The sequence below is a fragment of the Corythoichthys intestinalis genome, chromosome 10, assembly GCF_030265065.1.
Source record: "Corythoichthys intestinalis isolate RoL2023-P3 chromosome 10, ASM3026506v1, whole genome shotgun sequence".
In the NCBI taxonomy this organism is placed as follows: domain Eukaryota; kingdom Metazoa; phylum Chordata; class Actinopteri; order Syngnathiformes; family Syngnathidae; genus Corythoichthys; species Corythoichthys intestinalis.
The window spans coordinates 37,615,290-37,629,754 of NC_080404.1; the positions used below are offsets into that span (position 1 = coordinate 37,615,290).

At 41.2% G+C, this 14,465-nt stretch overlaps 1 protein-coding gene across 1 annotated transcript; it reads right to left on the reverse strand.

Moving 5' to 3' along the window:
• Positions 1-432: 432 nt before the first annotated feature.
• scdb (stearoyl-CoA desaturase b) lies at positions 433-14,128 on the reverse strand. Its single transcript, XM_057847722.1, has 6 exons — positions 13,935-14,128; positions 13,607-13,857; positions 6,554-6,684; positions 3,451-3,656; positions 3,155-3,387; positions 433-1,303 (listed from the first exon to the last, which is right to left on the reverse strand). The coding sequence occupies exons 2-6, from the start codon at positions 13,824-13,826 to the stop codon at positions 1,104-1,106; spliced, it is 990 nt and encodes a 329-aa protein (XP_057703705.1). The 5' UTR covers positions 13,827-13,857; positions 13,935-14,128; the 3' UTR covers positions 433-1,103.
• Positions 14,129-14,465: the final 337 nt, after the last annotated feature.

Here is a 14,465-nt window from a genome sequence, read left to right on the forward strand (position 1 = left end):
CGTTAGAAGTTAGACCTCTTTGACAGCCAGAAATCTTGTTTGTAGGTGACCAAATACTTATTTTCCACTCTAATTTGGAATTAAATTCTTTAAAAATCAAACAATGTGATTCTCCCCCCCCCCCCCACATTCTGTCTCTCATGGTTGAGGTTTATCCATGTTGACAATTACAGGCCTCTCTAATCTTTTCAAGTAGGAGAACTTGCACAATTGGTGGTTGACTAAATACGTATTTGCCCCACTGTACTTATGTATGTATATTTTTTAATTGAAAAAATCCGCGATGGACGGAGAGCACAAAGTTTGATGTGCGAAGTAGCGAGGGATCACTGTGCAGTAATCTGATGAGTGTGTTCTATATTTGAATATACACTGCAATTTTTCTATACAAGTTTACCTGATGAAATGTGATGCAAAGAAATGACAAGTCATATATACTGTATGAGGAGGTACAAAACTGTGTTTATTATGATACACATGGTGTCATTTTTATCAATATAAACAAATATCTACCTATCATTTACTAGTCACTCCCAAAACCATAACAATCAATCTACTTGGTTGATTTGTGCTTATGTTTATATGAGCAGCTCCCCATTGTAATGTGTAATAAACCCCAGCACGTGATTCGCCGTTTCTGACTGCCATTCTAGATTCTTACTTTCTTATCTAAGGGTAAAACTTTTTCTTCAAATCAAAAGTAAAATCTTCAACATACACAATGAGGGAGAGGATTCCGGGCTTGTGCAGATAAACTTGTTGACTCCAGCTACAATGTACGCAATGTATTTCATTCATTGTGTGAATAGATGCAAAATACACCACAAATGTAAGTCAATTGGATTAGATGAGATATTCAACTTCAACACAACAGCTTGTAGTTTGGTAAGTATGTTTTTTATCCACAATACTCTCTGATAATCTTATATTTTAATGATCGGGTACTTGAAACTGTACCTCCTTGAAATGTGTCTAAAGTGAGTCAGTACCGTGCAGTGGAAAAGGAACTGAAAAAGATATGTACTTGTGAGAACTTAGTGCCTGTGGGCCGCGCGTGTCCGAAAATCATCACCAGCGTAACAGGTGGCTGCATTGTTGGCGACTCAGCCACTTTTAGTGGCGCCATCGCCCGTCCGCCGCACGCGGGCCATGATCATCTCCCGGGATGCCGACCTGCGCTCGCTGGCCAGACGCAGGAAGCACATGAGGTCGATGAAGGCAGTAGTGAAGTTGAGCCTCCAGCCGAACTCGCTGGTGGCATAATCAAATGGGAATGTGTGGTGGTAGTTGTGGAAGCCTTCACCTGGTAAAAGGAAAAAGAGGATCAAAGTGCTGACTCAGTGTGGGAGAAGGCGCATCGGTTTGCTTTGCTTTGACTTGCAAGTGGAAATTTAAGATATGAGTGCTTGATGGTGACAGCAAACATAGCTCAAGTCACTTTACAACAACTAAGTTCCGATTTAACGTGATCAATTTCATGTTTTCAAGTGCGATGTGAAGAATTACATTTATTAACATGATGCAACCAGATGTGCTCATGTGATAAATTTTACGATAAAACGTGACATGACTGTTTTTAAAAATCATCCACTGTGATTTCTGGATTTTTTTTTTATAGATTGTCTCTCACAGTGGACAAGCACCTACCATGAAAATTTCTAAGTGACAGAACTTGCAAAATCGCAGGATGTTCAAATACTTATTTTCCTCACTGTATATACCCTCACCGGCCACTTTATTAGGTACACCATGCTAGTAACGGGTTGGACCCCCTTTTGCCTTCAGAACTGCCTCAATTCTTCGTGGCATAGATTCAACAAGGTGCTGGAAGCATTCCTCAGAGAGATTGGTCCATATTGACATGATGGCATCACACAGTTGGTGCAGATTTGTCGGCTGCACATCTATGATGCGAATCTCCCATTCCACCACATCCCAAAGATGCTCTATTGGATTGAGATCTGGTGACTGTGGAGGCCATTTGAGTACAGTGAACTCATTGTCATGTTCAAGAAACCAGTCTGAGATGATTCCAGCTTTATGACATGGCGCGTTATCCTGCTGAAAGTAGCGATCAGAAGTTGGGTACATTGTGGTCATAAAGGGATGGACATGGTCAGCAACAATACTCAGGTAGGCTGTGGCGTTCCAACGATGCTCAATTGGTACCAAGGGGCCCAAAGAGTGCCAAGAAAATATTCCCCACACCATTACATCACCACCACCACCAGCCTGAACCGTTGATACAAGGCAGGATGGATCCATGCTTTCATGTTGTTGACGCCAAATTCTGACCCTACCATCCAAATGTCGCAGCAGAAATAGAGACTCATCAGACCAGGCAACGTTTTTCCAATCTTCTATTGTCCAATTTCGATGAGCTTGTGCAAATTGTAGCCTCAGTTTCCTGTTCTTAGCTGAAAGGAGTGGCACCCGGCGTGGTCTTCTGCTGCTGTAGCCCATCTGCCTCAAAGTTCGACGTACTGTGCTTTCAGAGATGCTCTTCTGCCTACCTTGGTTGTAACGGGTGGTTATTTGAGTCACTGTTGCCTTTCTATCAGCTCGAACCAGTCTGGCCATTCTCCTCTGACCTCTGGCATCAACAAGGCCTTTCCGCCCACAGAACTGCCGCTCACTGGATATTTTTTCTTTTTCAGACCATTCTCTGTAAACCCTAGAGATGGTTGTGCGTGAAAATCCCGGTAGATCAGCAGTTTCTGAAATACTCAGACCAGCCCTTCTGGCACCAACAACTATGCCACGTTCAAAGTCACTCAAATCACCTTTCTTCCCCATACTGATGCTCGGTTTGAACTGCAGGAGATTGTCTTAAAACATGTCTACATGCCTAAATGCACTGAGTTGCCGCCATGTGATTGGCTGATTAGAAATTAAGTGTTAACAGGTGTACCTAATAAAGTGGGCAGTGAGTGTATATTTCCCATCTTATTGTGATAATTTTTAAATTATTTAAAAAATGACAACCTTTTGCTGCTAAACAATTCCATAAAAAAGGCAGCTAAATTCAAGTCTTTGTTAAAACACAGATATTCTTCTAAAACACAAATTTAGAGTGAGGTTCTTTGCTTGGCCTAGAATACAATAAAAAGCAACATTTACAACTGAAATTTTACTATTTCCTGCATTTTCCTACCGATGGCACTGAAGGCGACAACTGTGTTTTCCCTGGGGTTAATGTTGCGGTCGTAAGGCCTGTTCCCCCACATGTGCGCAGCGCTGTTGACCAGCCAGGTGGCGTTGAGAGCGACGGTGTACCTCAGTAACCCAGGTAGAAAGTAGCCTACCAGGAGGGACTCACCCCAAAAGTACCAGGGTACCATCATGGGCACGAGGAAGCACAAGATCAACACAGAGAGCTTGTAGTGCCTGAAACCAACACACATACAGTAAATATAACAATTTGTGACAATTTTGTTTCCAAAAACTCACCGTCTTTGGAACATGACCACTTTATCGGCCTTTATGTCAGATAGCTCCAGTTTTCGTCCCTTCTCGATGACGTCTGGGTGTTTGCGAACCAGTAGCCATCCCACATGCGCGAAGAAGAAGCCTCTCTTGGCATTATGCGGGTCAGCATCAGTCTCTGAATACTTGTGATGGACACGGTGGTCTCTCACCCACTCGTAAATGTCATTCTGCATGCAGAAAGATGATCAATCAGTGTCAGGCCTCCCATTTTGAATGGAGTGGACGTCCATCGCCGTCTATAGCAGCATGCGTTAATTTACTCCTCTTTATTCATATAAATAGGACAATATTTACAGTTGAAAAGCAGAGATTTAGTTGATTTAGACATTTTTAATTTAAACAACTTTTCTAAATCATTTAATCACTATTGAAAAAGTTGATTAAATTGATAATTGATTGGTTTTTGCTGAATCGGATAAAGTAATTTATAAAGTAATGGCCATTTTAAAAATGAAACTAGTAACTTTTATTTCTGTAGGCATAAAAAGCAGGATTGAGGAGGACTGGGCTGTTCAGAAACCCGGTAAAATTCATACATTTTAGAGTTATGAATAATTGTAAAATAAATCAAAATTTAAAAAATACAAATAGTACAAATACTGTAAATATATTTGTATTAACAATTTTATAATTACTACTCTGTTTTTAATTTATTATAATAATATAAATTAAATGAAAAAAATAATGTAATATTTTAATGTAAAATGTGTGTTTGTGAAGCCCTTTGGGATCTTAATGATGATTTAAGGCTCTGTCAAGTCCACTGCCATCATCTAGTGGTCGACAATGGAACTACATCCAAATTAAATGGTAGGGATGCAGAAAAAAATGAGGAACGAAACAAGGAAAAAAAATCATGTACTATAATTTTCGGATTTACGGCGCACCAGATTATAAACCGCCACCCACCAAACACGAAAACGGCATTTGTTCATAGATAAACTGCACTGGACTATAAACCGTAGCTGTCCTCACTGTATTATGGGATACTAGTATTTAGACCAAAAGGTATTAACCAGTAACAGTTTGACAGCGGCGTCATAAGGCTGTCATAAGCCCATATGACCATGAAACTTTTTGGTTCAAGAAGCTTCATTTGGTTACATTATGGAGATAGTCAACCTCTGCTGCCACCTGCTGTCAACACTTGTCGTCCAACATGCCTCCTACCATGCATTGCAGCACTACAGATGTAAATAACAATCCAAATTCATGTTATGTGCTAATTATTTCTCCAGTTGCTGTTCCAGTTGTTTCATTAATTGCTATTTATGGTATTTGGTAACAGTTTATTTTACAGTGGTGCCATAAGACTGTCATAAGACCATTATAATTATGACATGACACTGCCATGAGCATTAACTAATGCTTATGACGGATGTCTTTTTGTGTCATCCGGAAAATGATCTCACTTTTGAATGGATGTAAAAGATCCAAGCTGGACATAAATGGAGTTAGTGACATTATTTGCCGGATGACACTTGATGACATCTGTCATAAGCATTCATTAATGCCCATGGTAGTGTCATGTCATAATAATGACGGTCTTATGGGAGTATTATGACCATGCTGTCAAATTAGGTGTTACCTATTAATCCAAATAAATCAACAAATAAACTGCACTGGACTATAAACCGCAGGATTCAAAATGGGGGGGATTATAGCAATAGGGTGGTAGGTGGGTCCCACATTTTTTCTCTATGGCGTGGCTCCCGGGGCGTGGCCTCCCCTCTGCCTGGGCTGAGGGCCGCGGGAGTGGGGGGGAGGTCGGGCTCCGATCTCATGTCGCCCCGCGGCGGCTCCTCGGCGTCCTCCTGCCTCCGCCTTCCCCTCTTTTCTCCGACTGGATGTCCACCCTGTGCTCCCTCGCGGGTCGCTGGCTGGGTGTCAGTGTATCGGCTTGATGTTGCCTGCTCCGGCAAGGGACCCTGCCCTGCCCTGGGCTTGGTGGGCCACTGGGGGTCCCGTGGCGTGGCGGTTGGGGGGCTGCGGCTGTGGCTCGTGGGCCGGGTGGGCAGGCGGGTCTGTGCGTGGGGTTGGTGGTGCGTCCCCTTTTGCCATCCCTGAAGGCCGGTTGATGGGTGCGCAGGTGGCCCGGGGGACCACTCTGGATCCGAGGGGGAGGGGACAATGGCTCCTTTGCTGGGCTGCGGGAGGATGGATGGGCTACGCTGACGCCCCCCCGACGGGCTGGCTGGGTTGGGGCCGTGGCCCTGGGTTGGCGCCCGCGTGGCATCTCCGCTCGTCTGTGTGGCTATCGCGCGCTTGGTGGGGCTTGCGTGCGGCTGGATGTGATGGGGCGTGCTCGGGTGGGGGGTCTCGGTGCCGGGATTGGCAAGGGGGAGGCGTAGGGTCGGTCGCCAACCAGCTTACACTCAAGAGGGATTCACACGATTACTGGGTTTAGATAACAGAGCTGATTTGTGTACACTCTACCCCTTTCAATCAATTAGCTTATAGACTCCCCCACCCCAGTCCCCTTCTTTCCCTGGTCAACAGGCCCCCCACATGGTGTCAACCGGAAATACTACATCTAACTGACGATAGTACCAACATGTTAGTAGTTAGTGTAGACGTTCAATGTATTTCTTGTTGTTGTTTGAGTTTCTTTTCTTTCTTGTGTTTCTTTTCTTCTGTTCCCCCATAACCCCTTCCTGTTTGCTGTTTTGTCATAATAAACGAGGTATGTGAATGATCACAATGGGAGTATGTCATACTCTTAATGTGAAACATTAAAACTGTTCAGACCAACCGGGCGCTCAGACTTCCATTTTCCGTGTCAAACAGCTGAAAAGGACAGGTTAAAAAAAATATATATATATTTAAAAAAAAAAAAAAAAAAGTTTTTTAAATGGGCGGGGGGGGGGGGGGGGGGGGTTACGGCTTATTGTCCAAAAATCACATTATATGAGGGACCATTTCAATACTGCAATAATATAGATGCTTTTTTGTCAATTTAACTTATTAGCTGCCACTGAAGCCAATAGACGTCCAACCCATTCGAACTGAATGATTGTTGCCAGTCCCTCCTAGTTCAAATGGCACTGAAACATGATTGTTTTACCTGAAAAGCCATTGAGTTGGCAAGGGCGAGGAAGATTTTAAGGGCCGGCGTAGCTGTGTAGGATCTGTGACTCCACAACCTGTGCGCTCCTGCCGTCACACCGAGAGCGCTGAAATAGAAGCACACAACGCCTGGTGGGGGAAAACAAAAGTGTATCTATTAAAGAATCAGGTGTGCCGTTTGTTGCCGTCTGCGTAAATGCGGGGGCCTGGTGGCAGCCAAAGACGAATTGTGTTGTAGTGCCACGCGGTTCACAATGGAATGTCTATGGGAGTGCTGATTGTGCTTTGTCTGCCACAGTGTAATAATATGCAGCCCAGCATTGCAAAGACAAGACTGGAGGGGGGGTGGCGGGTAAACAAAGTGAAGACTGTTCAGGAATTTGTGAAATGTACTCATCATCTGTTGTCTACAAATGCAGCAGAATGCAATACAAATGGTTAAATCTTAAGTATGATTCCAATAACGGGAACACAAAAATAACACAGTGGTCCTAACCTGTGATTCAATTTAATTATTTTTTTATTTATTTCTATAGCTGCAATAAATCTACTTTAAGTGGTCATTGTTGATGTTTTCATTATGACTGAGCATCTGTCCAAACATTAAATGTGTATATAAACCAATATTCCTATAAAAAAATTTTATGTAGTTAAATAAACTGTCTATAGGTAACAGTGTTTTCATAAGTCCAAGTACGAATTTGAATCCATATCGTACTGTCATCACAGTACATCATATAAAATAAGATTACATTGGATAATCTATGTATCGATTCCTATATTAAAAAAAATATTGTTTCGTCAGTTTAAGCCACTTCACACTATTACAGTTTTTCTCAATTATTAGTTTAGTACGTTTCTCAGATCAAAATTGAAATTCTCAAAACACGTTACACAAGTAGCAAAACAACATGGATTAACTGCAAAGGCTTTTTGTACAAAATTCTGAGTCTTTCACTCAAAATTTAATTTCTGTATCAATGAACACATCATGTTGTCACAATGACAAATCCTTGCTTCGTTGTGTGCAGAAAAGACAGTCGAATTGCTTTGTCATGCTCTCAATATAACAGTTACTCTTGTGGAAGGCTCCGATGCTGAAGATGGTTTACGCAAGTTTTGATGAAAATTGTTAGTAAGTTATACCTTTGCGTGTGGGAGATTGATTGCAATGGACTGAACAAGATTCAGTTTACATTGTTGCTGTTTTAACAATGTCTTGACAGACCGTGTCATTGCAATACAGAGAGCAAAAGACAGCACTCAGTATCACAGAGAAAAAAAAAACAAAAGCGAAATTAGATATGTGAACATAAAACAATTGGCACAACTAAACTTGCTAAAAAACAAAAGCGAAATTAGATATGTGAACATAAAACAATTGGCACAACTAAACTTGCTGTCAGGATTTTTCCCCCCCATTCTTTTTACAGATCTTGACGTTCCTCTCTGTTGGGCCACAAATTTTCATCCACATCACAACGGATGTCCTCTCTTGCTATACAGCCTGGAGAGAATCTCCTTGATTGCCTTACAGCCCGTGCAGGCATCTGCTGTGATGTTACTGTATGCTGCATTCATGGCATCCAGGAGAGTCATCTGAGTGTGAGGCTGGCAATCATACACTTGCCTTCTCCATGTGGATAAAAATTCTTCTATGGGATTGAGGAATGGGGAGTACGGTGGTAGAAACTTAATTAGCATTCTGTTGTGGGTTGCAAACTATTCCCTGATTATGTTGGCGGGTGGAAACTCACATTTTCCCTAACTATTACAACTTTTGGCAGGTTAAAATAAGTTATGTAAAATAAGTAACGAAAATGCTTAGAAAAAAGCACACACATGTTGACATATTCCGACAACATGTTAATCCATTTTGCATGTAAAGACTTATGCAATGAAGTAATGACTAAATGTTGTGGCTGGTTAGACTATTCAATAAAGACCAATGATAATCCATTTCGACCATCATGACAGATGCAGCTGATAATGTAGGAAACATACGTGGAGATTAAGGGGATGGGGGCTGGAAGTCATATCCGCCCCTGGTGGCATAAAATATCATTGCATATGATTGACTTTCCAATACATTATTTTAAAATTAAGACATTGCCGGTAAAATATTGTCTATATAAGTTGTAAAGCAATAAAACAAACAACAAAAATGAATGAAATGAACAAAAAAAAAAAATTTAATAATGGGTCAAAATTATTTTTCAAACACATCATGTGACTAGCCCCTTAGAGACAGTCGTTTGCTTTGCTTAGCACCCCCAAAAAACACTTGAGGACAGAAGAGGCAAGATGGATGTAGGTATTTTTTCCAAACCAAAAACAACTACTGAGCGAGAACCAAGGATTGAAGATGTGAAATGCCGTCAAGCACCGCCAAAATGGTGAGTGGGGTTTCAGTTTGCTCCACTAAACACATTAACCCTAAAAAATGATGGGAACCCCCAAATTTTTTTTTTTCCATTTTCAACATATTATTATAAATGTTCCTGGCTCAGTCAAAACGGATGCGGCGTCTACTTCTCCACTAGGTAAGACAGAAAAACGCACACACACATCTGTGATGCCTGTATGTACGAGCATGGGCTAAGCTACTATCCAACATATATCTTGTAAATTAAGTTTATTGCTGACACTGAGTTTCGGGGTTCATTAACATTTTTGCCCCTGCCTGCCACAAAAGTCAAACTCCTCCTATGGTAGGAAACAGCAGAGAACTGTACAAATTATTTGCATGGATGCACGAAAACATCTGCAAATTGTTCAAATGGGAAACTGATTTTTTTTTTATGTGCACTATTAATACGATGTTGTGAGGATTGAACAAGTAGTTTTGAGAATTTCAAGTCTGAGCAGAGTAACGTACTAAAGCAAAGAGAAAAACTGTAAAATAATGATGGTACCAATAATAAGAATTTAAAAAAGAAAAAAAGTCAAACTTACCACAAGAAGGGACATTTCACTTGTGTGAATTAGAGATGCACGATAATATCGGTCACCGATAATTATCGGCCGATAATGGCAATTATGATGTCATACAGATAATCCAGATAAAACGAAATTCAACCGATAATGCAATCCGATAATTATATACTTGATTTAGCCTCCAAATGTGCGCAATCAACAGTTTTGTCCACTTCTGCTAGTTTTAAGGAGGTGTTTTTGCAGTGTAGTAATGTGATATATGTTAGGAATGGCTTACTTTTAAAGGCATTTTTGTGCAACTTGGGTGTTTACTCTCTAAGTAATTGTTGCCAAAAGCTTACCATTACACATCATTGCCATTGTTTAGTTGTTGGAATTTACTACTTGTTCACATTTGATGTGGAAAAAAATAGGACTAAATTACATTTTTGCACAGTAACATTTGCTCTTTGTATACTTTAAAATTTTACACACATATTTGAGTAGAATTATCGGCGTGACATTATCGGTTATCGGGTTGAAGGGGCAGGAAATTATCGGTTATCGATATCGGTTGAAAAATGTATTATCGTGCATCACTAGTGTGAATACAGTACATTATATGCTAACATTGCAGCAATAAAAACAAGTTTGAGTAATACAGGACTGCTTTATTATTAGTTTTCCCCTTTTGCATACGGTTTAATCTATTGCTTTATTTTGTTTAATATTCTTCTAAATTCATTGTCTGCCATTGACGGCGAAACACGTCCAATCCATTTTGACTGGGAGAGACCCTTCCAGTCAAGGGCGTAGATTTGCATAGGGGCGGTAGGGACATAAGACTACCAACTTTTCAGGATGCTTAGATTGTCCCCACTAACTTTTAAGCAACCTTATTTGCATTATATAATGAGTTCAGTTGTATAGGTAATTTGGATTGTCTTCCCATATGTTGTAAGAATAGAATTGCGCCTACAGTTATTAAGTGAATTATTTTCATTGTGTTCAGACTCACATTTACCCCATTTTACTTGCTGAATGTGCTTGTCCATTTTTTTCCCCTCAAACGCACATTTGACCGGTTGATGACTTGAGCCCGCATACACACACACACACACACACGCACACACACACACACACACGCACTCACAGCTCCAACAGAAATACAACATGTCAACAGAATACCGCCCCCTTCGAAGAGGAGGGATATTAGAAGTTTTTTTTTTTTGGGCCAGCAGCAGCGGGCACTGTAAGTAATGTAAAAATATGTCAATGTTATGGAGGTGGAGCACACGCCACAAATTGTGCTACTGAAAGTCCGACCTGCATCAGAGTTAGCATAGCATTAAACTGTGTGAATTTGCCAACCTGCAAAACTCGAGTAGGACGCTGCTTAAGCCCGAGTTATGCTCCTGCGTTGCGGTGACGGCGAAGTGACTACGGCGTCAATGAGCATTCGATAGTTCTGCGGTGAGGGAACGCGTTGCTCTGAAATTTAGCGCCAAGCCACTAGACGGTTGTGGCGTTGTGTTTGTACGGTTTTGGGGCACGTTTGTTGACGTGGATCTTCAGCTTATAGACATTGAATAAATTTTGATCATATAAATGTTGAGGCACAGGTGACGCAGAAGACTGTTTCGAGGCGGTCTGTCCGATTTTTGCTGCCGCACAGAGACTTCTAGCCTCGGGTGGACACCAGCAAGCTGTGGCGCTAGCTTCAAACTGGCGTCGAGCACTGCGTCTATCGTTTTGTCCGAGGTCTGCAAAGCCCTGCAGCCCGATTTGTTTGCCGTGTCCTACAACCAGCTAGTGGGAAGCCATAGCAGATTTCTGGCGGCTATGGAACTTCCCAAACTGCGTTGGAAGCCTTGTTGTTAACGTTATCGTAAAAGCTCCGAGGCACTCTCAATCAGTGATGATGTATTTAGTGTGAACTGTCCGTTGTTGAAAATTAATCATCAAAACAACTCTTTTGACACCAAACCTGTGCTTTATTCTTCATATACTTGAAGTGTGACACGTAAATAAGTCCCAGACTCACAGCAAACATATGTACACAATAAATGATGAAGTGCACCAACCAAAAATACGACATTAAGTGATAACAAGCTGGCAGTTTTTGGCCGACTGGGTCACCACTTCGTGTGGCCATTCGATTCCGAACACACACATACTTTTCTCGGTGGTTCTTCCATTTTTTTATTCAATCGTTGGCTGACCTCCAGCCCCGTATTTTCAGCAATTTCCTCCCACAAATTTTTTGCCATTTGGCAATCTTCATAACGTCTTGATGAGACATTGTAGAAGTTGTCGTATTTGCTCTTCGTTGCTCTCGTCGGCTTGGTGTGTAGCAAAATCATGTTTGACTATGGCGGTGATTTTGCGCTGAACCGGAAACAACAGGCTGAGCGGACCAATCACAGTACATTTCCGCCACGTCATATGCGTCGACGTGACGCGAAGTCAGAAAATTCTGCAGGAGCACTTCAGGCTACAGCGGAGAGTCGTAAATCGGGTTTTCCTTGACAGCGCAGGTCTGACGCGGAAGCATAACTCGGCCTTTAGAGAGAAGTGTCCTCCTGTATGTTTTCTACTGTTAACAATTAACCTGTGAGAAATTTAGTGAACTAAGGTTTACCAACTTCTTCCCAATTTTTATTTTTATTTATGTGGTCTCAAAGCAGTCAAATTGAGCTGTCATTTTTTGTTGTGCTTGTGAACAAAAGCAGAAGTGTTTCACCTGAAGGAAGGCTCTGTTTTTTTTTTTTTTTTTTTTTGCTATTCCTTGATTAACAAGTTTTATCATGTTATGTTTATTTATTTAGACGGACAGTGTTGAGTGGTTTTAAGATTAATGTTTATTTTCTGCAATCCTGGATAGTTAAGAGATTATTTACAAGTTTTTATTCCTTGTGCATGTTAATATAATTGAGGTTATGTTCAAATATTGCAATTTAAATTTGCTAGTAAACTCCTGACATTTATTCTGGAAGTTTTCAAAATGTTTCTTAAGTAACAATTATTAACCCGAGGCACTCAAGAAGTACAAAAATAAAAAGCCTTTATTCAATCATGGCTTTGTACATATTAAAGAATTGCCGACATGTTTCGGCCGCGTAGGCCTTCATCAAGACAATCAGTGACTCTGCTTCAAACCACCTCTTAAAACTAGTCAGACAATTCCAAGTTCAGCATAGCCAGGTGGAATCTCTTCACCTGACTGAAGTCAAAGGGCAGGTCAATTAGGAGTGGCAGAGAAAAAAACATCCTAATAGCAAACCATCCCAAGTAGGAGAGGAGAAAAAACAAACAACAACAAAAAATACAATAGTACATAATCCCAGGGACCTTTAAAGATGACAACTTCACATAAGTTTTATTTTTTTTAAGAGTTTTTTTTTTTTTAATTTGTACAAAGCCATGATTGAATAAAGGCTTTTTATTTTTGTACTTCTTGAATGCCTTGAGATTTTGAATTGTCACTTTTTTGATCCCCACACCGAAGAGCACCAGAAGTGTACTTTGTACACCCAGCAGCACTCCGTGCACCTGATGTTATACTGTTTCTTTAGTAGTTTTTAAAAACAAAGGTTTAAATCGACTGGTGTATCACCTGAACCAATACACATCAAAGTTAGTATAAGTCAATACAGATTTATTTTGCATTGATCATTTAGCCCAGGGGTGCCCAAGTCCGGTCCTCGAGAGCCCCTATCCAGCTTGTTTTCCATGTCTCCCTCCTTGAACACACCTGAATCAAATGATCAGCTCATCAGCAAGCTCTGCAGGAGCCTGATAATGATCCTGATTATTTGAGTCAGGTGTGTTGGAGGAGGGAAACATGGAAAACAAGCTGGATAGGGGCTCTTGAGGACTGGACTTGAGCACCCCAGATTTAGCCTATCCATTACTCCATTAATTAGGTTCATATTCATGAGAAATCTAGCCCTGACACCCCTGACAGCCCGTTCACCCAATCTGTTTGGTCTTATTAATGTCCCATCCCCTGGAAAAAAGAGCAAATATCGTCCCTACCAATGTTGAGACCAAGCCTACGCCCTTGCTTCCACTCAAACTGGATCATCATCGTCAGTGGCATGTATTCACTATACGGTTTGGGGACTTTACTTACTCCAAACGAGCGTGAGAGCACAAGCATCCGGGATGAGGGAGACTCCATAGAGAGCGCCGGCGTGCAGCATCGCCATGAGCCAGATGTTTCTCCACACCAGCGTCCAAGGGTGTCTGGGAGCTACTTTTTCCGCGTATGTGTCGTCAAACACGTCCTCCGAAAATGCCTGGGACTCTTCCACGTTCCCATTGCTCTCGCCATGTGGGCTACTAGCGGGCATTTAACTAACACAGTCGACGAAGCTACCGCACCTAAAACAAGAACACATGAAAACATGATTGAAAAGTTGTATTTCGAGTCAGAGTAACATTTCTTTGTCCGTGCTCACCACAAAGATTCAGTGACTGTCCACTGTAAAAATGATGTTTGAGCGTGTCAACAAGGTCCTCCTTAATATGCAGACTGTGTGCGAGTGTTGCTTCAAAAAGTCCTATTGGCTCTTTGCTTATCTAATAGTGTGTGAATCCGTACGTGCGGGTCAACATTCGACTGTTCTATCTTATGTTGAGCCTGAAAGAGCTCAGCTTTTTAGTAAGAGCTGTAATAACTTTTATATTTAAAAAAATATATATATATTAACAATGTCGGTAGAACGTTAAAATATACATGATAAAAATATGAATGGCTGATCAGTAAGGCATATTTGGCTCCACCTAGTGTGTCAGAGTTGAATCGCATATATGGGAGTGGTTCTCAATTTAATGTTTTTTTTTAACACCAGAAGGACACAAAAATACATAATTTTCAAAACTAAGATAAATACACATTGTTGGGTAATCAAGCAATAGAATGACACTAAAAAGAAAGGAAAATCCTCCACGTTATCAAGGTGAGGCGCAGATTCCGAGTGACGTCACTG